The sequence below is a fragment of the Oncorhynchus mykiss genome, chromosome 14 (assembly GCF_013265735.2).
Source record: "Oncorhynchus mykiss isolate Arlee chromosome 14, USDA_OmykA_1.1, whole genome shotgun sequence".
NCBI classification, from domain to species: Eukaryota; Metazoa; Chordata; class Actinopteri; order Salmoniformes; family Salmonidae; genus Oncorhynchus; species Oncorhynchus mykiss.
Window position 1 is genome coordinate 28099036 of NC_048578.1, and position 25796 is coordinate 28124831.

General features: G+C 43.2%; 1 protein-coding gene across 1 annotated transcript; it reads right to left on the bottom strand.

Moving 5' to 3' along the window:
- Nucleotides 1-232: 232 nt before the first annotated feature.
- LOC110489096 (LON peptidase N-terminal domain and RING finger protein 1) lies at nucleotides 233-25106 on the bottom strand. Its single transcript, XM_021561670.2, has 11 exons — nucleotides 24307-25106; nucleotides 21872-21990; nucleotides 17366-17488; nucleotides 12558-12882; nucleotides 12388-12463; nucleotides 12170-12284; nucleotides 10372-10493; nucleotides 8053-8211; nucleotides 7706-7868; nucleotides 4000-4149; nucleotides 233-3871 (listed from the first exon to the last, which is right to left on the bottom strand). The coding sequence occupies exons 1-11, from the start codon at nucleotides 24602-24604 to the stop codon at nucleotides 3722-3724; spliced, it is 1800 nt and encodes a 599-aa protein (XP_021417345.2). The 5' UTR covers nucleotides 24605-25106; the 3' UTR covers nucleotides 233-3721.
- Nucleotides 25107-25796: the final 690 nt, after the last annotated feature.

The window sequence follows — 25796 nt, forward strand, 5'->3', positions numbered from 1 at the left end:
GTACCTACACAAGTGAACATTCCTGTCTGTGTGTACCTAAACAAGTGAACATTCCTGTCTGTGTGTACCTACACAAGTGAACATTCTTGTCTGTGTGTACCTACACAAGTGAACATTCCTGTCTGTGTGTACCTACACAAGTGAACATTCCTGTCTGTGTGTACCTAAACAAGTGAACATTCCTGTCTGTGTGTACCTACACAAGTGAACATTCAAAAGAAAGAAAAAAAGGGAAAGGAGAAAGTCTTTTTTTATTTTTATGATGAATAGTCGGACCAAATAACATGGATACCACTGCTGTCAATTAGAGAAAACAGGTCATGCAGATCTATTATACTGTGCAAGAATAGAAGTCTTCTTCTCCAATAATAAATCATTCGGGAGAGGGGAGTCGCCTCAATCAAGGACAAGTCAACTGTAGTCAATTTCCACCCAGTTGTTCATTTTAATAGTCAAGTCTGGTTCCTGGATAGAGCACAGACACTGATCGCTACCTGTTCTCATGTACATCATAATCACCTATGAGGATAAACCATGCAGACTTCTGCCTGTTCCTGATCAAAGTCCCTTTGAGTTGAATTAGCCAGGGGAATTCAAGATGGCCGAAGTGTAAAGTGATCAATGTTTTTGATTGGACCTCAAGTCTTTATGTTTCCATCGGCAAACAATCAGCTGAAGACGTCTATACACACTTCCTGTACATGTCTGACAGCCAGTGATCTGTAGTGATCCAGTCAAAATCTGAGCTTTAGAGTCGGTCTACATTGGACCTCATGATCGTTGCTGTATTGCGCATATTCAGAAAGCTGCTGTGGGTTCTAAGGTTCTGTGTGGGTACTGAACTGAACATAGCCGGTCAGATTGGATTTTACTTAGATGACCCGTCTAAACCAGCTCCAAAAGCGGTTTTCAGGAGTGTCAGCATCAACCACGTCCAACTGAACCAACTGAAGCCAAACTAACAAAAGGCAGGCCTTCCTCAGCGATGTTAGAGGGAAACATGGGCCACCAGGTTAAATGTTTGACTTATCCCCTGAGGTCAGAATAACCTAGGGCCGAGGCCCGGCCTGCCCGTGACCAACCATCCGTCCATTTGTCTGTCTGTCTGTCCTTTGGAGGGGTATCGTCGTGCGTAATGTCAGGCCTTTAAATGTGCCCCTCCAAAATCTAGCACACACACACACACACACACGTCAGTCCAATCACAGAGGGTTATTATCTATATTATAGCTACACTACTGTAGTCTATAAACAGGCGAGTTACAATGCTGAGTCACCTGTCTGTGAAAAACGATATGAGGTCAATCTAATGTGTCAGGTGGTAGCTGGTCCTTCACTGTCCAGCGGATAGAAAACATGGGGAATTCATTTCATCTTAATAAACATTTCATGACTGAATCCAACTAAATCTCTAAATAAAAACACACAATAACAGTATCTATGGCACAATTATTATAGTAGAAAAACACAGCTTGTGTACGTTTTCACCCAGTTCAAGCCTGTCTGTTAGTAAATCATGTTAAGATTTGCAGTTTCAACATTCCATGGAATGTGGCACTAATAAACTCAAAAAAGAAAAACAACGTTTGTCTATTTATTCCCTTCTGCTCAAACACAAAATGCTGCCTCCTAGTGGATGGCCAGGCACTGTAGTCCCCAACACTAGTGGTGAGAGGGCCACATGGGTAGGGGGCGCTACAGGGGGCAGAGGGTGGTGTGAGCCTGGGATGGGCTAGGGAGGCAACTCCTTTCTGTCCTGCCTGTGGGTGTGAAAGCTACCAGACCTGGGTTAAAGGAAATATTATTTGATTTATTTATTTCCAAACACTTTGAACGATTGACTGAGACTGATGGACATGGTGTGCACTTTTGGGACTATTGCGTCAGGCAAAATCACTAAAGTGCAACTCAAGCATTTGAAAGAAAACCCATACTATTTAAACTCAGGAGTGGTAGCTTTCATATTACACAGGTAGTCTCTTCAATACACACACACACACCTCTACTTTCCAACAAAGCATCAACTTGTTTGTGTTGTCAGAGGGAGGACTGCTATCCAAAGACTGTTTACATACAGGAAGCTGCTGTAGGGAGAACGGCTCATCATAATGTCTGGAACGGAGCTAATTAAACGGCTTCAAACACCTGGAAACCATGTTTACTGTTTTTGACACCATTCCACTGATTCTGCTCCAGGTATTACCACGAGCCCATTCCCACCAATTAAGGTGCCACCAGCCTCCTGTGCATACATACATATGCATGTGTACAGAACAACACACCTGTTTACACATGTGTAGAACAGCTAAGCTGTACCACCTGTCTGTCTTTTTCCACTTTATGTAACAAAGACCTGGGACTGAATCCCAAATAGCACCCTATTCCCTATATAGTGCACTACTTTTCACCACAGTCCTATTGCGGCCCTGATCAAAGGGAGTGCACAATGAAGTGATTAGGGTGCCATTTGGGATGGAACCCTGTTCAATACATCTTCAAACACTAAAGAGAAGGCAGGCTTCAGCAGCTTTAATTCACATTACTCTGAAATATTATTATTTTCACCCAGGCGGCGCCTTCTTATGTTTCAATGTTTCATAATAGATCATTACTGCAATAACACACTAATATTACATCCTACTCAATATTAGTAACAAGGCAGTAAAGATACAGTAACTGCAATAGTAATTATACTGTAATGCTTAGTCACTCAAAATGGCTGCTGACTGTGTTTGTCACAATATAGTAGCTTCCCAAGGTTTTAAAGAACCCCCCAAAAATACAATATGATTATTATAAACTATATATAACTTTAACCCAAGCCTTATAAATAGCATATTGTGCGCTACCCAGGAAATCAAGTTGTCAGCTCTGTCAGACTGAACCATCTGTGTCACTTTTTTAAATAGCTTTTCTTCAAGCACTTTACAGCCATAGTAATCAGATCATCTGATTCTGAGATGGTTGGTTATATCATGCATGGGGGTCAGTTGCCATGGCAGTGTTCTTTATGCTTGGCTGATAAGGGAAATAGTGAGAAAATGGACACCTAGTGGTTATCTGAGATATTACCACCAGGTTTGCATCCCTTGGCAAGAATCAGAACAGTTTGAGTTTAACCTTATACTGCAGGGGTGTCACACTTATTTTGCCCTGGGTGCTGATGGACATGGTGTGCAACGAGGTCCGGAAGGCCGCAATGAAAATGTGTTCCATTTCTTTGCCGTCAAAATTTATAAGAAATAGTCCAATATATCCAACGTTAGTGACTGTCTATCTTTAATTTGAGTGATTATTAGCGAGCTGGACACAAACAAGAAACAATATAGTTTCAAGTATTTCAAGCTAGTTTCACCCAAAAAGCACCTTTGATTCAATCTGATTTTTACCTATGATGTATCTACGAACAAACACATTATTCATGTAAGTGATAAAACAATCTCTTTCTGCTCTTGGCCAGGTAAAATGGGTTCAAGCTAGGACATATGATCTCCATGGCGACAGGCTCTAAACCTAATAACATCTTGCTGAAGATACAGGGGTGGGGAGTGGGCCTGACAGGTAGTGTATGTGGGGTCTGTGTGTGAGTGATATATTAGTGGGTGTGTGTGTGATGTTTCACGTTATCCAGTCTGTAGAGCTGATCCTCTCCTCTGTGTAGGGTACTGGATAAGCGGCAGAAAGCCCAGTAAACCTGTATCCCTTTATCTCCTCCTCTTCTCTAGCTCTGGGAGAAGTACTCCAGAACCATGCGCAGGTGTCCCAGGCGGTCGTTGAGGGAGGGCAGGGACAGGACGGTCGTCTGGTAGGCAGGATCCAGCTGGAGAACTGACAACAACCACCAACACCACGCTGGACCGTTGTTGGAAGCCTGATGGAGAGAGACAGGGAGATAAAAAGGAGAGAGAGAGAGAATGGGGAGATACAGGGGATTTTCGATACTAGATGAGTGCTGGTCTGGAAGTGATCGGCAAGGTCCATGTGTGTGTGTGTGTGTACCTGTATGTTGTTATCCTTGTCAGGCATGGTTCCATACTGTCTGCTGATCTGTTCTCTGAGCTGTGTGTTGAGGAGTGTGTACCAGTCCTGGGCCTGCTCATACACACTGTCATGGAGGCTCTGCAATAGCTCCAACTCTGACCCCTCAGCCTAGAAACAAAGGAGGAGATTCTCAATGCAAAATACAATAGATTCTCTTCTCTTAAGCAAAAAGGGTCGTTAACCTATGGTTGAACCGACTCAACTTAGCTCTGGGATGTTTAGATAAGGCAGCGAGGGTTTTCCTGGGTTTTCCATGATCTGAAACTGTCTTTTAAACAGTGATGGATGAAGGTGACCATTCCAGAAGTTAATCTAGATAAGTGTGTGTCTGGAGTGAGCGTGCTAGTGGGTTGGAATGAACTTTTCAACTTTGTTGTGTCCTGGTTGATAGTTTATAAAACGTTTTTTCCTCCTATGACGTCATATGTTGTATATAAACTGTTGTTCGTTACATGGCAGCGTGCTCCGAGAATAAATACTATTATCTAATTTTGATAAGACTGGTCTCTGTCTATTTTATGCAAATAAGAATCTTACATATTCTCATAAAATAGACTAAGTGAATTCAATTAATGAAAACATATTGGAATTATGAAATTATAATAACAATTGGTGACAGAAGCACCAGATCATCAGCAAACAGTAGACATTTGACTTCAGATTTTAGTAGGGTGAGGCCGGGTGCTGTAGACTGTTCTAATGCCCTCACCAATTCGTTGATGCATAAAATTGGGGGGGAAACGCATAGTAACAGCACACTTGTTTGTGTACATGGATTTTATAATATTGTATGTTTTTCCCCAAAACCATTTTCCATCCATTTGAATAGCAGACCCTCATGCCAAATTGAGTCAAAAGCTTTTTTGAAATCAACAAAGCATGAGAAGACTTATGTGTGTTAGTCGAACAAGGTGTGCAATGTGAATATGTGGTCTGTTGTACGGTAATTTGATAATTAATACAATTTAGCATTTGCTCAGTACATTGTTTTCATTGAGGAAAAGTGCAAGTCTGCTGTTAATGATGATGCAGAGGATTTTCTCAAAGTTGCTGTTGACACATCCCATGGTAGTTATTGGGATCAAATCTGTCTCCACTTTTGTGGACTGGGGTCATCAGTCCTCGTTTCCAAATATTGGAGAAGATGCCAGAGCTGAGGATGATGTTAAAGAGTTATAGTATAGCCAATCTGAATTTGTGGTTTGTATATTTGATAATTTCATTGAGGATACCATCAACACCACAGGCCTTTTGGGGTTGGAGGGTTTGTATTTTGTCCTGTAGTAATGTGCTTGGAGAATCCAGTGGGTTCTGGGAGTCTTTAATAGTTGATTCTAATATTTGCATTTGATCATGTATATATTTTTGATAGAGGACCAAAAGGATTGGAGAAGTTGTTTATCCGTGCATCTCTATTTGGGATAGATGACTCGCATTGGTTTTTCATTAGTGTGTTCCAATATTCCCAGAAGTGGTTACATTCTATGGATTCTTCAATTACATTGAGCTGATTTCTGACGTGCTGTTCCTTCATTTTCTGTAGAGTAATTCTGCATTGTTTTAGTGATTCACCATAGTGAAGACGTAGGCTCAGGTTCTGGTTTATCAATTCCTGTCTAAGGTTTTTGCAATCTTCCATCAAACCATTTGTCATTGTTGTTCATTTTCTTAGGTTGCCTGCTTGACAATTTTTGATTTGATAGGGAAGCCGAGAGGTGAAATATACTGTTTAGGTTTTCTACGGACAAGTTTACACCTTCACTATTACAGTGAAACATTTTGTCCAGGAAGTTGTCTGAAAGGGGTTGAATTTGTTGTTGCCTAATTGTTTTTTGGTAGGTTTCTACACTACTTTCCTTCCATCTATAGCATTTCTTACTATTATGCAGTTCCTTTGGCTTTGATGCCACGTGATTGAGTATCTCTTCAAGTAGACTGATTTTGCTGTGATCTGATAGTTGTGTCAGTGGGCTGACTGTGAACACTCTGAGAGACTCTGGGTTGAGGTCAGTGATAAAGTAATCTACAGTACTACTGTCAATGGATGAACTATAGGTGTACCTACCATAGGAGTCAACTTGAAGCCTACCATTGACTATGTACAGACCCAGCGTGTGACAGAGCTGCAGGAGTTGTGAACCATTTTTGTTGGTTGTTTTGTCATAGTTGTGTCTAGGGGGGCATATTTGGGAGAGAATGCTGTCGCCTCCAGGTAGGAGTTTGTTCTGAGTGTCAGGTTCTTGTCCAGTTGTGGAATTTACTAGGTCGCCACAGAGTAGTACATGTCTCTGGGCTTGGAAATGGTTGCTCTCCCCTTCTATGATGGAGAAGCTGTCATCGGGGGGGGGGGGGGGGGGGGGGGGAATATTGCTAGCACACAAGGACATTTTTCTCTGTTGAGATAAATTCCTTATTAATTTCTAGCCAGATGTAAAATGTTCCAGTTTTGACTAATTTAATAGAGTGGGTTGGGTCTACTCTACTACTATACCAAATTAGCATACCCCCTGAGTCTCTTCCTTGTTTCACACCAGGTAGTTTGGTGGATGGGACTACCAGCTCTCTGTAACCTAGAGGGCAACCAGTGGGTCCGTCTCCTTTATACCATGTTTGTAGTAGGATAACAATTCTCTTTAGGCCAAAGGCAGATGACCTCAGAACTTGTATGTTCCAGGATGACATGGTAAAAGTTTTGGATTCCATTGTGTCTAGTGTTGTTTTCATGTAGTTTAGGCTCTGACCTTTACAGTAGGTGTGAAGAAAGCATGCTGAGCCTTTAGTGCGCGAGCACACACACACACACACACACACACACCTCTAAGGTATGCCTGGTTGAGCACTGAGCATTGCTTTTACAAACTGTTGCTTGGAAACAGGCCAAGTACCAGAAAAACACTCACTGAACAACTAGCTAATAAAATAGCATTTGTAACCTTCCCCTGGAGTGTTAAATTCAACCAAAACTCTGCATTCACAGGGGTCATCCAGGGCCAGGATTAGGTTAGAACAACCTGTGATAACTTACCTTGTGGTCCTGCATGTATTCTATATCAGCAGTGTGGTATCTAGCTCTCTTCAGTGTGTGTGGGATTGTACCTTGTGGTCCTGCATGTATTTTATATCAGCAGTGTGGTATCTAGCTCTCTTCAGTGTGTGTGGGATTGTACCTTGTGGTCCTGCATGTATTCTATATCAGCAGTGTGGTATCTAGCTCTCTTCAGTGTGTGTGGGATTGTACCTTGTGGTCCTGCATGTATTCTATATCAGCAGTGTGGTATCTAGCTCTCTTCAGTGTGTGTGGGATTGTACCTTGTGGTCCTGCATGTATTTTATATCAGCAGTGTGGTATCTAGCTCTCTTCAGTGTGTGTGGGATTGTACCTTGTGGTCCTGCATGTATTCTATATCAGCAGTGTGGTATCTAGCTCTCTTCAGTGTGTGTGGGATTGTACCTTGTGGTCCTGCATGTTTTCTATATCAGCAGTGTGGTATCTAGCTCTCTTCAGTGTGTGTGGGATTGTACCTTGTGGTCCTGCATGTATTCTATATCAGCAGTGTGGTATCTAGCTCTCTTCAGTGTGTGTGGGATTGTACCTTGTGGTCCTGCATGTTTTCTATATCAGCAGTGTGGTATCTAGCTCTCTTCAGTGTGTGTGGGATTGTACCTTGTGGTCCTCCATGTACTCTATATCAGCAGTGTGGTATCCATCTCTCTGTCCTCTCTTCAGGACCCTGAAGCGACTTCCTCCCACACAGTCCACATACGAGCGGCCGTCAGGCAACACCTCTAGGCTATGAATCTCCAGCATACAGCCGTAGTCTGCAAATCTGGAGAACACACAGAGACACACAGACAGAGTTGTTGGAAGCAAGCTGAAAGAGTTATGTGAAAGACAATCAGATCCCCAGCACAGTGTGGCTCAGCATAGTAGTGTAAAAGGGGAAGAGAGTCAGATACACTCAGGGTTCATTTTCATACCAGTATTTTCAGATTGTATACATCACGACCCACCCTTTTCCATGTTCGTAGCTGCACATGCCAAACTTCCTGGTGCCCGTCTCCATGCATCGTCTCATCATGAGGCGATAACGAGGCTCGAAGATGTGGAGAGGACAGGGCACGCCCGGGTACGCCACCGTACACACAAAGATAGGGATGTCCTTAGTTAGACTGGGGGATGGAGGGAGAGAAACAGAGAGCGAGACAGAAAGCAGAAAGAGTGACAGAGGATGAAAAAAAGAGAGGATACAGAGAGACAAATATATATTTAAATCAGGGTAACAGTGGTGTTGAGGAGATGTGTATTTGATACACACAGTCAAAAGTTTGGACTCACCAACTCATTCAAGGGTTTCTTTATTTTTACTATTTTGTCAAATAATAGTGAAGACATCAAAACTATCAAATAACACATGGATTCATGTAGTAACCCAAAAATGGTAAAACAAAGTAGCCACCCTTTGCCTTGATGAAAGCTTTGCACACTCTTGGCATTCTCTCAATCAGCTTCATGAGGTAGTCACCTGGAATGCGTTTCAATTAACAGTTGTGTCCCCTGTTAAGTTATTTTGTGGAATTTCTTTCCTTCCTAATGCGTTTGAGGCAATCAGTTGTGTTGTGACAAGGTAGGGGTGGTATACAGAAGATAGACCTATTTGGTAAAAGACCAAGTCCATATTATGGCAAGAACAACCCAAATAAGCAAAGACAAACGACATGCCATCATTACTTTAAGGCATGAAGGTCAGTCAATGCAGAAAATGTCAAGAACTTTTTGCAGTCGTAAAAACCATCAAGCTCCATGATGAAACTGTCTCTCATGACAACCGGCACAGGAAAGGAAGACCCAGAGTTTCCTCTGCTGCAGAGGATAAGTTCATTAGAGTTACCTGCCTCAGAAATTGCAGCCCAAATAAATGCTTCACAGAGTTCATGTAACAGACACATCTCAACATCAACTGTTCAGAGGAAACTGTGTGAATCAGGCCTTCATGGTCGAATTGCTGCAAATCAAATCAAATGTTATTTGTCACATACACATGGTTAGCAGATGTTAATGCGAGTGTAGCGAAATGCTTGTGCCACTACTAAAGGACACCAATAATAACAGACTTGCTTGGGCCAAAAAAACACAAGCAATGAACATTAGACCGGTGTAAATCTGTCCAATGGTCTGACGAGTCTAAATTTGAGATTTCTGCTTCCAACCGCTATGTCGTTGTGAGACGCAGAGTAGGTGAACGGATGTTCTCCGCATGTATGGTTCACACCGTGAAGCATGGAGGAGGATGTGTGATGGCGTGGGGGTGCTTTGCTGGTGACACTGTCAGTTATTTATTTAGAATTCAAGGCACACTTAACCAGCATGGCTACCACAGCATTCTGCAGCGATATGCCATTCCATCTGGTTTGCACTTTGTGGGACTATCATATGTTTTTCAACAGGGCAATGACCCAACACACCTCCAGGCTGTGTAAGGGCTATTTGACCAAGAAGGAGAGTGATGGAGTGCTGCGTCAGATGACCTGGCTTCCACAATCACCCGACCTCAACCCAATTGAGATGGTTTGGGATGAGTTGGACCGCAGAGTGATGGAAAAGCAGCCAACAAGTGCTCAGCATATGTGGGAACTCCTTCAAGACTGATGGAAAAGCATTCCAGGTGAAGCTGGTTGAGTGAATGGCAAGAGTGTGCAAAGCTGTCATCAAGGCAAAGGGTGGGTTCTTTGAAGAATATAAAATATATTTGGATTTGTTTAACACTTTTTTGGTTACTACATGATTCCATAGGTATTATTTCATAGTTGATGTCTTCACTATTATTCTACAATATAGAAAATAGTAAAAATAAACCCTTGAATGAGTAGGTGTCCAAACTTTTGACTGCTACTGTATAAATATTTCAGATTTGCTCTTGTCCAGCAGCTGGTGTTGTTGCCTTGTGCGGTGCTTTGCCAATAACCTCACGGTCACAACGTCTACTCTCTACTGTATGAGGAGCCTGATGCCCGATGCCCGTTGCCATGGTTACCATTAAGGTTGCCAACTCGACCCCAAGCTCATTCTGTCGAGCATATGATAGCCAATCAACAAGTTCACGTTTCAGTCTTATTTCATTCAGGCATTAAGAATTTCTACCAAAATAGTTCCAAAGCTCAGTTTACAGGCAAGGGCCAATTTTGGTAGCCTGGTTAAAGTAGACTGAACGCTGCACTCAAAGATGAAACATAGAGAAATCAGATTGGGTGCCAGGTTACCGTTGTGGGAAACTCTAGAACAAACCGACCTCCGTTTACCCCTGGTTACAGTGCGTCAGCGACAGGACTCACTTGGATAGTTCGGCCATCTCAGTCTCGTGGACCTGCTTCCTCTCATCCAGCTGCAGGGGGAAGAGGTGAGACATGATCTCCTGCAGCAGCACCGTGGGGTTGTACTTCCTGTTCTTAAAGTACTACACAGGAAAGAAGAAGTGATTCCGCATTATTGGGAAGAAAAGTAACAAATAAGTGCATCCCAGTTAAAGCGATCTCCCTTGGGTTATAAACATGATAGCGACATAAAAACAGGACAAGCAGACCTTCCATTGCAATTGTTTCATTATGATGTTACATACAATGTGTTTCTGATTGAGTCCATGTACACAGACAAAGGCTCTAGTTATGTAATAGTGTACAGACAGTGTCTTGCAAAAGTATTCAGGCCGCTTGGATTTCTTTACAAAGTGGGATTCAAATGTATTTCATTGTAATTTTTTGTCAACAAACTGCACAAATTACTCTGTCAAAGTGGAATAACTATTCTATTCTTCTAAAGATTGATAGAAATGAAATAACTCAAATATAGTTGTTGTATAAGTATTCATCTCCCTAAGTCAATACATGTTAAAAACACCTTTGGCATTGATTACACCGGTGACTCTTCTTGGGGAAGTATATAAGAGCTTTGCCCACCTGGATTGAGCAATATTTGACCATGATTCTTTAAAATAAATCTTCAAGCTCTGTCAAGATGTTGAGGATCATGGCTAAACACCAATACAAGTCTTGCCACAGATTTTGAAACAGATTTAAGTCAAAACTGTAACTTGGCCACTCAGGAACATTCACTGTCTTCTTGGTAAGCAACTCCAGATTTGACCTTGTGTTGAAGGTTATTGTCCTGCTGAAAGGTGAATTCCTCTCTCAGTCTCTGGTGTAAAGTAGACTGAAGCAGGTTTTCCTCTAGGATTTTGCCTGTGCTTAGCTCCATCCAGTCATTTTTATCCTGAAAAACTCCAAGTATTTGCCGATATCAAGCATACCCATACCATGATGCAGCCACCACCATGCTTGAAAATAAGGAGGCAGATACTCAGTGATGTGTTGTGTTTTCCCATAAGGACTTTGCATTTAGGACAAAAAGTGTATTTTTTAGTAGTATTACTTTTGTACCTTACTGCATACAAGATTCATGTTTTGGAATATTTTATTCAGTATTTTTGTATTATTATTTTCACTCTGTCATTTATGTCATTATTGTGGAGTCACTACAATGTTGATCCATCCTCAATTTTCTCCTATCATAGCCATTGGACTCTGTAGCCATTTCAAAATCAACAATGGCCTCATGGTAACATCCCTGAGCAGTTTCCTTCCTGTCCTTCAGCTCAGTTCAGAAGGATGACAATATCTTTGAAGTGTCTGGGTGGTTTAATACATCATCCACTGCATAATTATTCACCTAACCATGCTTAAAGAGATATTCAATGTCTGATTTGTTATTGTTACCCATCTACCAATCACTGGCCTTCTTTATGAGGCTTTCCAAAAGCTCCCTGATCATTGTAGTTGAATCTGTGTAAGGGACCTTACAGAAGTAATTTAGGCTTGCCTAAACAAAGGGTCTGAATACTTATGCAATGACTATATTTTAGTTATTAAGGTTTTATTTATCTTATACTAAAAAAAACATCTTCCTCATCTACATTACATAGTATTTTGTGTTGATTGTTGACAATAAATGTGAATACTGAATATTTTTGCAAAGCAATATAGTTACGTAAGCCCTAGTTACGTAGGCCATAGTTACGTAGGCCATAGTTACGTAGGCCATAGTTACGTAGGCCATAGTTACGTAGGCCATAGTTACCTCCTGTAGTGGCTGTTTGCAGAGGGGGCAGCGGAGGTTGTGGTCTAGGCTTCTCTCGAGGCAGGTCCTACAGAAGGTGTGTCCACAGGGAGTGGTCACTGGCTCATAGAACAGCCTGTAGAGGTACAGCATTAAGATCAGAGTACAGCACAAGTTTCTCAACAATAACACAGTACCACAATACTCCACAGGATGTACCACTTATGGAAACTACTAACCTGATACAGAGGGGACATTCAAAGTCAGACACAGTGAGGACACTCAGAGATTCTCTTCTGTCCAGACGGCAGCCTCCTGAGGGAGACAACATAGAACCAATATCAACCATCTACATGTCTCTTCTCTCTTCCCGTATGTGTGTGTGTGTGTGTGTGTATGTTCTATGTACCCCTGCTGTGCCTCTCCTCCCTCCTCCTCATCATCATCTCCTCATCATCCTCAGCTGTAGGGAGGAAGGACACGGCCTGACAGAGACTGAGACAGCACTCAGTACTGGTCCCATGTTTCACCTTTGGCCCTGTCTCCAAGTCTCCTCTCCTGTCCCCGTCTGCCCCCTCCACCTGAGGGTATCGGAAGCTTTTGTTGAGGCAGTGTGTGTGGCTCTCAGGGAAGAGGATTGTGATGGGGGGGCAGTGGCCTCTGAGGTACTCTGAGACCACCTGGAGGATCTGGGGCACCTCCTCAGGCACTGACATGCCCTCCGTCTCCAGAATCTGACCAGGGAAAACATACACACAGATCAATCTATCCATCCATCCATCCCATCCATCATTTAAAAACATTATAGTGTTACTTCATAATACACGTTCCATCATTATAAACTTATCCCACAACAAAATTCATCCTACAACATCAGACGTGGCTTTAATCAATCAATCCATCAACCATTCATTTAGAAACCCACAACTTGCTGAATATTTCAAAATGACTAGGCTGAACATGTAAATGACTAGGCTGAACATGTAAATGACTAGGCTGAACATGTAAATGACTAGGCTGAACATGTAAATGACTAGGCTGAACATGTAAATGACTAGGCTGAACATGTACAGTGCCTTGCGAAAGTATTCGGCCCCTTGAACTTTGCGACCTTTTGCCACATTTCAGGCTTCAAACATAAAGATATAAAACTGTATTTTTTTGTGAAGAATCAACAACAAGTGGGACACAATCATGAAGTGGAACGACATTTATTGGATATTTCAAACTTTTTTAACAAATCAAAAACTGAAAAATTGGGCGTGCAAAATTATTCAGCCCCCTTAAGTTAATACTTTGTAGCGCCACCTTTTGCTGCGATTACAGCTGTAAGTCGCTTGGGGTATGTCTCTATCAGTTTTGCACATCGAGAGACTGACATTTTTTCCCATTCCTCCTTGCAAAACAGCTTGAGCTCAGTGAGGTTGGATGGAGAGCATTTGTGAACAGCAGTTTTCAGTTCTTTCCACAGATTCTCGATTGGATTCAGGTCTGGACTTTGACTTGGCCATTCTAACACCTGGATATGTTTATTTTTGAACCATTCCATTGTAGATTTTGCTTTATGTTTTGGATCATTGTTTTGTTGGAAGACAAATCTCCGTCCCAGTCTCAGGTCTTTTGCAGACTCCATCAGGTTTTCTTCCAGAATGGTCCTGTATTTGGCTCCATCCATCGTCCCATCAATTTTAACCATCTTCCCTGTCCCTGCTGAAGAAAAGCAGGCCCAAACCATGATGCTGCCACCACCATGTTTGACAGTGGGGATGGTGTGTTCATCTGTGTTGCTTTTACGCCAAACATAACGTTTTGCATTGTTGCCAAAAAGTTACATTTTGGTTTCATCTGACCAGAGCACCTTCTTCCACATGTTTGGTGTGTCTCCCAGGTGGCTTGTGGCAAACTTTAAATGACACTTTTTATGGATATCTTTAAGAAATGGCTTTCTTCTTGCCACTCTTCCATAAAGGCCAGATTTGTGCAATATACGACTGATTGTTGTCCTATGGACAGAGTCTCCCACCTCAGCTGTAGATCTCTGCAGTTCATCCAGAGTGATCATGGGCCTCTTGGCTGCATCTCTGATCAGTCTTCTCCTTGTATGAGCTGAAAGTTTAGAGGGACGGCCAGGTCTTGGTAGATTTGCAGTGGTCTGATACTCCTTCCATTTCAATATTATCGCTTGCACAGTGCTCCTTGGGATGTTTAAAGCTTGGGAAATCTTTTTGAATCCAAATCCGGCTTTAAACTTCTTCACAACAGTATCTCGGACCTGCCTGGTGTGTTCCTTGTTCTTCATGATGCTTTCTGCGCTTTTAACGGACCTCTGAGACTATCACAGTGCAGGTGCATTTATACGGAGACTTGATTACACACAGGTCGATTGCATTTATCATCATTAGTCATTTAGGTCGACATTGGATCATTCAGAGATCCTCACTGAACTTCTGGAGAGAGTTTGCCGCACTGAAAGTAAAGGGGCTGAATAATTTTGCACGCCCAATTTTTCAGTTTTTGATTTGTTAAAAAGGTTTGAAATATCCAATAAATGTCGTTACACTTCATGATTGTGTCCCACTTGTTGTTGATTCTTCACAAAAAAATACAGTTTTATATCTTTATGTTTGAAGCCTGAAATGTGGCAAAAGGTCGCAAAGTTCAAGGGGGCCGAATACTTTCGCAAGGCACTGTAAATGACTAGGCTGAACATGTAAATGCCTAGGTTGCCTTCTGTGACATTGCATTTCTAAAACGTATCCAACCTCAGATAACCTGAGGTTAGCCTACAACTGACCCTATAACTGTAACCGGTCCTCTAACTGACCATTTAGCATTTATGTAGAAGTGTTTAAATTGACTGATATTGTCCCATATCATATCCTTTTCTAGCATAGATGACCCCTCGCCTTAGTTGACCTGACACAGATAAGTGTTAGTAGATCGTCTGACAGTGTTCCATGACATATCATAGCATTTACAATGCTAGCCTGTCCTTGAATAACCCCACCCAGTCAGTCATCCTTGTTCTTGGTATACTGTTCATCAGGGGTGGATGTTATATGGCCCCCAAGCCAGATTCATTCCACGAGTCCATTCAATCCGGCCCAGGGGAGGTTTGAGGATTTTTTTTAACCTCCAGGACACTCTTGAACGTCTAAAACTAGGTAGAAAGCATGTAGAAACACTAATGGATCAATACATTTTCAAATAACTTTTTCTGGCCCGCAAATTGCTTTTGAAAAACAGATCTGAATTTTGAAATCCGATGTGGTCCTCGGGCTGAAATCATTGCCCACCCCTGCTGTATATAAAATCAGCAAAAAAAGAAACATCCCTTTTTCAGGACCCTGAAATCCAAATAACTTTGCAGATCTTCATTGTAAAGGTTTTAAACAATGTTTCCCCATGCTTGTTCAATGAACCTGTGGAACGGTCGTCAAGACACTAACAGCTTACAGACGGTTGGCAATTAAAGTCACACTTATGAAAACTTAGGACACTAAAGAGGCCTTTCTACTGACTCTGAAGAACACCAAAAGAAAGATGCCCAGGGTCCCTGCTCATCTGCGTGAACGTGCCTTAGGCATGCTGCAAGGAGGCAAGAGGACCGCAGATGTGGCCAGGGCAATAAATTGCAATATCCGTACTGTGAGACGCCTAAGACAGCACTACATGGAGACAGGACAGACAGCTGATTATACTCGCAGTGGCAGACCACGTGTCACAACACCTGCACAGGATCGGTACAGCTGAACATCACACCTGCGGGACAGGTACAGGACGGCAACAACAACTGCCCGAGTTACACCAGGAACGCACAATCCCTCCATCAGTGATCAGACTGTCCGCAATAGTTCTGAGAGAGGCAGGACTGAGAGGCAGGTCCTCACCAGACATCAACAGCAACAACGTTGCCTATGGGCACAAACCAACCGTCGCTAGACCAGACAGGACTGACAAAAAGTGCTCTTCTCTGACGAGTCACGGTTTTGTCTCAACAGGGATGAGTCAGATTCACGTTTATCGTCGAAGGAATGAGGGTTACACCGAGGCCTGTATTTTGGAGGTGGAGGGCCCGTCATGGTCTGGGATGGTGTGTCACAGCATCATCGGACTGAGCTTGTTGTCATTGCAGGCAATCTCAATGCTGTGTGTTACAGGGAAGACATCCTCCTCCCTCATGTGGTACCCTTCCTGCAGGCTCATCCTGACATGACCCTCCAGCATGACAATGCCACCAGCCATACTGCTCGTTCTGTGCATGATTTCCTGTAAGACAGGAGTGTCAGTGTTCTGCCATGGCCAGCGAAGAGCCCAGATCTCAATCCCATTGAGCACGTCTGGGACCTGTTGGATCGGAGGGTGAGGGCTAGGGCCATTCCCCCCAGAAATGTCCGGGAACTTGTAGGTCCCTTGGTGGAAGAGTGTGGTAACATCTCACAGCAAGAACTGGCAAATCTGGTGCAGTCCATGAGGAGGAGATGCACTGAAGTACTTAATGCAGCTGGTGGCCCCACCAGATACTGACTGTTAGTTTTGATTTTGACCCCCCCCCCTTTGTTCATGGACACATTATTCAATTTCTGTTAGTCAGATGTCTGTGGAACGTTCAGTTTATGTCTCAGTTGTTGAATCTTGTTAGGTTCATACAAATATTTACACATGTGAAGTATGCTGAAAATAAACACAGTTGACAGTCAGAGGACGTTTCTTTTTTTGCTGAGTTTAGTATACAGTACGTGTTGAGATTGTCTAACACTGTTCCAAGGCATCCCATTCCTTAAAGCATTCCTAGAAGCAGCAACTACCACCCATTCCTTAAAGCATTCCTAGAAGCAGCAACTACCACCCATTCCTTAAAGCATTCCTAGAAGCAGAAACTACCACCCATTCCTTAAAGCATTCCTAGAAGCAGCAACTACCACCCATTCCTAGAACCTTAACTGACCCCATACAGTCATTCAGCCAGGCAGTCACTGACACACTAAGCTAGTGAGACTGAATGAGCCAGTGAAGCAGTCAGGCAGACAGTCAATGAGTAGAAAACAGTCAGTCAGTGAGACTAACTCGAACAGTGAAACAGCCAGTAAAGCACAGTCAAGCCGACAGTCAGTAAGGGAAAAATAGTCAGTAAGTAACTGGACCAGTGATTGGTAAACAGTCAGTAAATGAGCCAGTTGGTAAATGAGCCAGTCAGTGTTGGCTATAGCTACTGACCTTTTTAATCTGGCTCTTGGCAGGAGTGAAGTCGGACTGTAGCTTGAGACAGCGGTGAAACTGGATCAGGGCTTCAGACTGACGACCCATCTCCAGTAATACATTACCTTTACGAAAGAAACCCTGGGGAGAACAGACAAGAGAATACTGGATGAGAGAGAGACTTAGATATAGAGAGAGACGGAGAGAGAAAGACCCAAAGAAATCAGAAACATAGACATCGTCATCCTACAAGAAACATGGTGGAGGAGACGGACCCACTGGTTGCCCTCTAGGTTACAGAGAGCTGGTAGTCCCATACACCAAACAACCAGGTGTGAAACAGGCAGGGGGTATGCTAATTTGGTATAGAGCAGACCTAACTCACTCTATTAAATTACTCAAAACAGGAATATTTTATATTTGGCTAGAAATTCAAAAGGAAATTATCTGAACAGAGAAAAATGTCCTCCTGTGTGCTACTTATATCCCCCCACAGGAATCCCCATACTTTAATGAAGACAGCTTCTCCATCCTGGAGGGGGGAATCAATCATTTCCAGGCCCAGGTAAATGTACTAGTCTGTGGTGACCTAAATGCCAGAACTGGACAAGAACCTGACATCCTCAGCACACAGTGGGAAAAACACCTACCTGGAGGTAACAGCATTCCCTCCCCCATATGCCCCCCTAGGCACAACTATGACAACACAACCAACAAAAACGGGTCACAACTCCTGCAGCTCTGTCACACGCTAGGTATGTATATAGACAATGGCAAGCTTCAAGGGTACTCCTACGATAGGTACACCTATATAGCTCATCTCTTGGCAGTAGTACTGTAGACTACTTTATCACCGATTACAACCCAGAGTCTCTCAGAGCGTTCACTGACACAACTATCAGATCATAGCAAAATCAGTCGACTACTTGAACAGAGCAATACTCAAATCATGAGGCATCCAAGACAAAGGAACTGTATAATATTACAAAATGCTATAGATGGAAGGATAGTAGTCTGGAAACCTACCAAACTTTAGACAACTTCCTGGACAAAAACATTCCACTGTAATAGTGAAGGTGTAAACTTGGCAGTAGAAATTATTATTTAAAATTTTACCCCTTTTTCTCCCCAATTTCGTGGTATCCAATTGTTTAGTAGCTACTATCTTGTCTCATCGCTACAACTCCCGTACGGGCTCGGGAGAGACGAAGGTTGAAAGTCATGAGTCCTCCGATACACAACCCAACCAAGCTGCACTGCTTCTTAACACAGCGCGCATACAACCCGGAAGCCAGCCGCACTAATGTGTCGGAGGAAACACTGTGCACCTGGCAACCTTGGTTAGCGCGCACTGCGCCCGGCCCTCCACAGGAGTCACTGGTGCGCGATGAGACAAGGATATCCCTACCGGCCAAGCCCTCCCTAACCCGGACGATGCAAGGCCAATTGTGCGTCACCCCACGGACCTCCCGGTCGCGGCCAGTTACGACAGAGCCTGGGCGCAAACCCAGAGTCTCTGGTGGCACAACCACTGCGCCACCCGGGAGGCCCCCGGCAGTAGAACATTTTAACAGTATATTTGACCTCTCAGCTTCCCTATCAAATCTAAACATTTCAAACAGAAAACTAAAAACAATAACAAATTTGATGAAGAATGCAAAAACCTAAGAAAGAAATTGAGAAACTAGTCCAACCAAAAACAGACCCAGAAAACCTGAGCCTACACTATGATGAATCACTAAAACAATACAGAAATACACTACGGAAAAAGAAGGAACAGCACGTCAGGAATTAGCAATGTAATTGAAGAATCCAAAGACTAACCATTTTTGTGAAAATTGGAAAACACTATATAAACTACAATACAAAGAGTTATCTATCCAAAACAGAGAAATATGGGTAAACCACTTCTCCAATTGTTTTGGCCTTATAACAAAAACATAGACATGATCAAATATAAATCTTAGAATGAACTATTAAAGATGACCAGAACACACTGGATTCTCCAATTACATTGAATGAACTACAGGACAAAATACAAACCCTCCAACCCCAAAAGGCCTGTGGTGTTGATGGTATCCTCAATGAAACGATCAAATATACAAACCACAAATTTCAATCAGCTTTACTTAAACTCTTTAACATCATCCTCAGCTCTGGCATCTTAACCAATATTTGGAAACATGGACTGATCACCCCAATCAACAAAAGTGGAGACAGATTTGATCCCAATGACTACCATGGGTTATGCATCAACAGAAACCTTGAAAAAATCCTCTGCATTATCATTAACAGCAGACATGTACATTTCCTCAGCAAAAACAATGTACCGAGCAAATGTCAAATTGGCTTTTTACTAAAACTACCAAACCACGTATTCACCCTGCACAACCTAATTGACAAACAAACAAAACAAAGGCAAAGTCTTGTCTTGCCATGCTTTGTTGATTTCAAAAAAGCTTTTGACTCAATTTGACATGAGGGTCTGATGTACAAATTGATGGAAAATGGTGTTGGGGAAAAACATACAACATTATAAAATCCATGTACACAAACAGGTTTGCGGTTAAAATTGGTGACCTATTATGACAACAACTGATCTGAAAACACAGTAGACTATTGAGCTGTACCCATAGATGACAGATCATTAAAGGGGAATAAACAGTGATATTAAGGGAAAACGTAGAAGCTGCAGCAGGCGTATAGACACCTAGGCAGGCCCGATTCAGTTACACCAGAAGATACTGTAACCTCGCTCCTGGTATGGTCTGACTTTCTACTTTTAAACTCTGACAAAACAGAGATGCATGTTCTAGGTCCCAAGAAATAAAGAGATCTTCTGTTGAATCTGACAATTAATCTTAATGGTTGTACAGTCGTCTCAAATAAAACTGTGAAGGACATCGGCGTTACTCTGGACCCTGATCTCTCTTTTGAAGAACATATCAAGACTGTTTCAAGGACAGCTTTTTTCCATCTACGTAACATTGCAAAAATCAGAAACTTTCTGTCCAAAAATGATGCAGAAAAATGTATCCATGCTTTTGTCACTTCTAGGTTAGACTACTGCAATGCTCTACTTTCCGACTACCCGGGTAAAGCACTAAATAAACTTCAGTTAGTGCTAAATACGGCTGCTAGAATCCTGACTAGAACCAAAAGATTTGATCATATTACTCCAGTGCTAGCCTCCCTACACTGGCTTCCTGTGAAGGCAAGGGCTGATTTCAAGGTTTTACTGCTAACCTACAAAGCATTACATGGGCTTGCTCCTACCTATCTCTCTGATTTGGTCCTGCCGTACATACCTACACATACGTTACGGTCACAAGACTCAGGCCTCCTAATTGTCCATAGAATTTCTAAGCAAACAGCTGGAGGCAGGGCTTTCTCCTATAGAGCTCAATTTTTATGGAATGGTCTGCCTACCCATGTGAGAGACGCAAACTCGGTCTCAACCTTTAAGTCTTTACTGAAGACTCATCTCTTCAGTGGGTCATATGATTGAGCGTAGTCTGGCCCAGGAGTGTGAAGGTGAACGGAAAGGCTCTGGAGCAACGAACCGCCCTTGCTGTCTCTGCCTGGCTGGTTCCCCTCTTTCCACTGGGATTCTCTGCCTCTAACCCTATTACAGGGGCTGAGTCACTGGCTTACTAGGGCTCTTTCATACCGTCCCTAGGAGGGTTGCGTCACTTCAGTGGGTTGAGTCACTGATGTGATCTTCCTGTCTGGGTTGGTGCCCCCCCTTGGGTTGTGCCGTGGGGGAGATCTTTGTGGGCTATACTCGGCCTTGTCTCAGGATGGTAAGTTGGTGGTTGAAGATATCCCTCTAGTGGTGTGGGGGCTGTGCTTTGGTAAAGTGGGTGGGGTTATATCCTTCCTGTTTGGCCCTGTCCGGGGGTGTCATCGGATGGGGCCACAGTGTCTCCTGACCCCTCCTGTCTCAGCCTCCAGCATTTATGCTGCAGTAGTTTGTGTCGGGGGGCTAGGGTCAGTTTCTTATATCTGGAGTACTTCTCCTGCAATCTCCGGTGTCCTGTGTGAATTTAAGTATGCTCTCTCTAATTCTCTCTTTCTTTCTCTCGGAGGACCTGAGCCCTAGGACCATGCCTTAGGACTACCTGACATGATGACTCCTTGCTGTCCCCAGTCCACCTGGCCGTGCTGCTGCTCCAGTTTCAACTCTTCTGCCTGTGATTATTATTATTTGACCATGCTGGTCATTTATGAACATTTGAACATCTTGGCCATGTTCTGTTGTAATCTCCACCCGGCACAGCCAGAAGAGGACTGGCCACCCCTCATAGCCTGGTTCCTCTCTAGGTTTCTTCCTAGCTTTTGGCCTTTCTAGGGAGTTTTTCCTAGCCACCGTGCTTCTACACCTGCATTGCTTGCAGTTGGGGGTTTTAGGCTGGGTTTCTGTACAGCACTTTGAGATATCAGCTGATGTACGAAGGGCTATATAAATTAATTTGATTTGAAATTTGATTTGACATAGCACTCTAATAACATGGTGTTTCTTACCTCTGACCAGTTGGGGTGAACGCAGCAGAGGTCTTCCAGGTCCCTCAGGGCATCAGAGAAAAGTCTCAGTCCCATATTGGCTTCCGCTCTCCACACCTTTAGACTCACATCACCAGGAGCTGGGCGAGGGAGGGAGGGAGGGAGGGAAGGAGTGGGAGGGAGTGGGAGGGAGGGAGGGAGGGAAGAGATAGTTCAATATAATTAACAGTGATCACTATCAGTGATTGTAGTATGACAGTTTCCCAGTCAGAATTGGTTTAGTTCGATTTGCCCTTGCAACTGCAATGCATAGGGAATATTAGATAACAAAAACCTGAAGTGACATGAGCTCAACCCAACTTCATTCTTGCTACAAATTGCACATCTGATCTCATACCCTCACCTTCCCTCCTCCCCCAAGACCAGGTATGCTACCTACTAGTTTTACAGCGAAGCCTGCAGAGTATTAATATAATGTGATTATGTGTATCAAAACAATGGCACAGCAGGGTTGCATTAAAACCAGAAATGCCATGCATAGTCCTGTGTGGTGCGTAGAAACGGTTATTTATGCAAAGTGTTTGGTGCACGGACACCCCCAGTATGACAAACCAGACAGAAAAGCAGTTAAACTACTGGTGGGTGGAGGAGAAAGACTCGTCACAGACTTACTCTTATAGGAAGTTGTTTCATTCTCTGTTGATCCACATTGAATGTAACGACAGACCATTAGTATGAGCCTTCACTATGAAACATAACTCCCTCACACCTCTGCATGTCTGTTACACGTTACTACCAATCTGATCTCAGCACCCAGAAACAAATCAGCCGCAGGATAAGGCTGTCACGAGAGTCACGACTCCAAACAGGGGGGAAAACCAGCAATGACAAAAATGCACCACAAGAAAGACAAGGAAACTGTGCCTATCACCTCAGGAGTAACCCTGGTCACCTTCCTAAACACTGCTGTGCTTCTCTGGCGGAGTGTCACGTGTGAAGACTACTGGCATTACTGACCAGCCATAGCAAAGAGGAACATTAACGAAGACGCAGGCACGCACGTGTGTCACCCACTCACAACAGATTACATGTCACTGGACCCAGTGTTACAGAAGTCTGGCTGAGTTGTTTGTGTACATTGATTTTATTATGTATGTTTTTCCACCAAAACAGCTTTCTATCAATTTGTATAGTAGACCTTCATGCCAAGATGAGTCAATTTGTATAGTAGACCTTCATGCCAAGATGAGTCAATTTGTATAGTAGACCTTCATGCCAAGATGAGTCAATTTGTATAGTAGACCTTCATGCCAAGATGAGTCAATTTGTATAGTAGACCTTCATGCCAAGATGAGTCAATTTGTATAGTAGACCTTCATGCCAAGATGAGTCAATTTGAGCCTCTGACCTCAACCCCATCGAACACCTTTGGGATGAATTGGAACTGCGACTGTGAGCCAGGCCTAATCGCCCAACATCAGTGCCCGACCTCACTAATGCTCTTGTGGCTGAATGGAAATAAGTCCCAGCAGCAATGTTCCAATATCTAGTGGAAAGCCTTCTCAGAAGAGTGGAGGCTGTTATAGCTGCAAAAGGGGGACCAACTCCATATTAATGCCCATGATTTTGTAATGAGATGTTTGACGAGCAGGGGTCCACATACACTACATGACCAAACGTATGAAAGCTCAGGGTGAGCAACCTCAGTTTCTTTAGGCAATGTTGGACCACTGTGACTGCAGTACTGCCTCCCACCCACCATGTGGCTCTTATGTGACAAGGCTATGGGCTACAAGAGGGAGTGCATGCCAGGCAGTGGCAATCTCGGTGGGGCAAACTCAACAAAAATAAAAATGTTGATACATGCCAGCAAAGCCACTACATAACACAACACTAAACAAGAGCACTGAGCTTTTACATTGCTTGCAAACTGATACTTGACACGTAAATGCCAAAAAAGCACGCAAAACAAGCACACAAAAAATATATATATATTTTTAAACAGGTGGGGCTCAATGCCTTGAATGACGGGTCGCCAATGATGCCAGGTCACTACACCACTAGCATATTATAGCAGTTCCAACAGTATTTTATTTAACCAGGAAAATACCGTTTTGCAAGGGGGGCTTGATTGTGTAGTCTATATTGCACTGAAGACAAAATCATTTCATCTAAACACATTAACATATAGGAATGAACTTCAAGTGCGTTTTTATGTGTCAGTATGATCATTTTATTTCATACGTCTTGGCTGGAGGTTTTTCGGGCAAATAGCTGTTTATGGTAAATTTACGTAATTAGGGTCGTGTGGGGCTTTTATAAGTGGGTGGATTCCATTTTATACAACGAACATACACATTTGATCATAGGTCTGTCCTGCAGCCTACTCGAGGGTTGCATAAGGAGATGTCTTCCCCAAACGTGCTCAAGTTCACACATTATTTTTAGGAACCTACCTAGTCGTATCCCTTCATTCGCGATGCGTAAAGCTTCTGTGAACTCGCTGGTTTTGAGTTTCTCCAGAATATGACACTTTATCCTCGTCTCTTCTGGGCAGCACTTCTCAATGACACTGAATAGTAGGATGTTGTTCTTGATGTTTTTGGCGTCTCTCTGTTTAAATATTTCCTTGCAGGCTGGACACCCGGATGACAAGTAGTTCCCCAGGCAGCTCCGGCAGAACGTGTGACCACAGGACATGGTGGCCGGTTCACACATGAGGAACAGGCAGATTGGGCACTCAAGTAGATCCATGGTGGCACAGTTGAGGGGTTATGTCACCACCGCCGGTCCGTGAGCAGTTTGAGTCCCTATCTAATCACCATCTAAGCAACGACAGACACTCTTCTCCGATTAACATGACCTGACTGCTAGACTCTCTGATTTAGTAAACAAAGGCTAGCGGAACCCAAGATCCAACCATAAAGACCTTAGTCTAATTCCAACTGACAAAACCCTTCCGATTCATTCACATGCGTTTTCCAAGCATAAAGTATTTGGTTTGGAACAACACCACGTAACGTCTTCTCTTTCCTGGCATCATGATGAACAGAAGGTCCGATCGTCTCTTCGCGGCTGGTTGTCTTCAACTCCGAGATCCATCAACACTAGACCAATATTGGGTCAGAATTTTAACAACGATTCCTTGAATGTTTCTGCCCAACTCTTACTGTAAAAGCACAGCCGGGAGAAGTAGGCTTCCTGCTCTGATGCGCATCGTGTGGATAGAGCTCGAAAAAGCCCAAGCCACACAGTGTAAGGCTTACCTTACATAAATAAAGATCATGTGACGGGAACGCTGGGTATGCTATTGGTGGACAGACCCGAGTCCCGCCCTGTTGTGAAACCGATTTCATAACACGCTTTTACTCCGACTGCTAGTGGCTTTATATATTTCTCGAAAATCATAAAACGCGCACCGACAAGTTACTAATCTCCAAACGCTATTATAATGACCTGGGCCGCTCTAGTGATCTAAATACAGGGAATCTGCCGCCTGCAGAAACATGATGTGACAGAAACACGTGAAACGTTTTTTTTTTCTGGCGTCTCTTCATTCAGGCTCATTAACTGCCTTTAAAAGAAATAGCTGATATGGCTGACTTGCTTAAACAAATGTGGTTTCTACTGACAATTGAGATGTACAAACTATGGCGTAAGGGGACGACAAGCAGATACGAGAAAATCCGTAGTTTCCATTAAGACATTAATGAACGAGATAGGACCGACGTGGTCAATATAACTATTTGTTCAGCAACATAATTCAGAACATGGGCCATTCTTACAGTATTCTCCCTGTAAATCAGAACCATAGGATAAATGAAGGGGGCATACTCTGGGATGCTGGCCTTCTAGGCAGAGATCCTCTGTCCAGTGTCTGTGTTCTTTTGCCCATCTTAATCTTTTATTTGCCAGTCTGAGATATGTATTTTTCTTTGCATCTCTG

Coding starts and splice junctions, on each gene's coding strand:
- LOC110489096 (XM_021561670.2), bottom strand. CDS start 24,604: ATGGATCTACTTGAGTGCCCAATCTGCCTGTTCCTCATGTGTGAACCG. Junction 7,869..8,052: donor AGCTACGAACATGGAAAAGG/GTGGGTCGTGAT, acceptor TGTGTTCTCCAG/ATTTGCAGACTACGGCTGTA. Junction 4,150..7,705: donor AGTACATGGAGGACCACAAG/GTACAATCCCAC, acceptor CTTTGTTTCTAG/GCTGAGGGGTCAGAGTTGGA.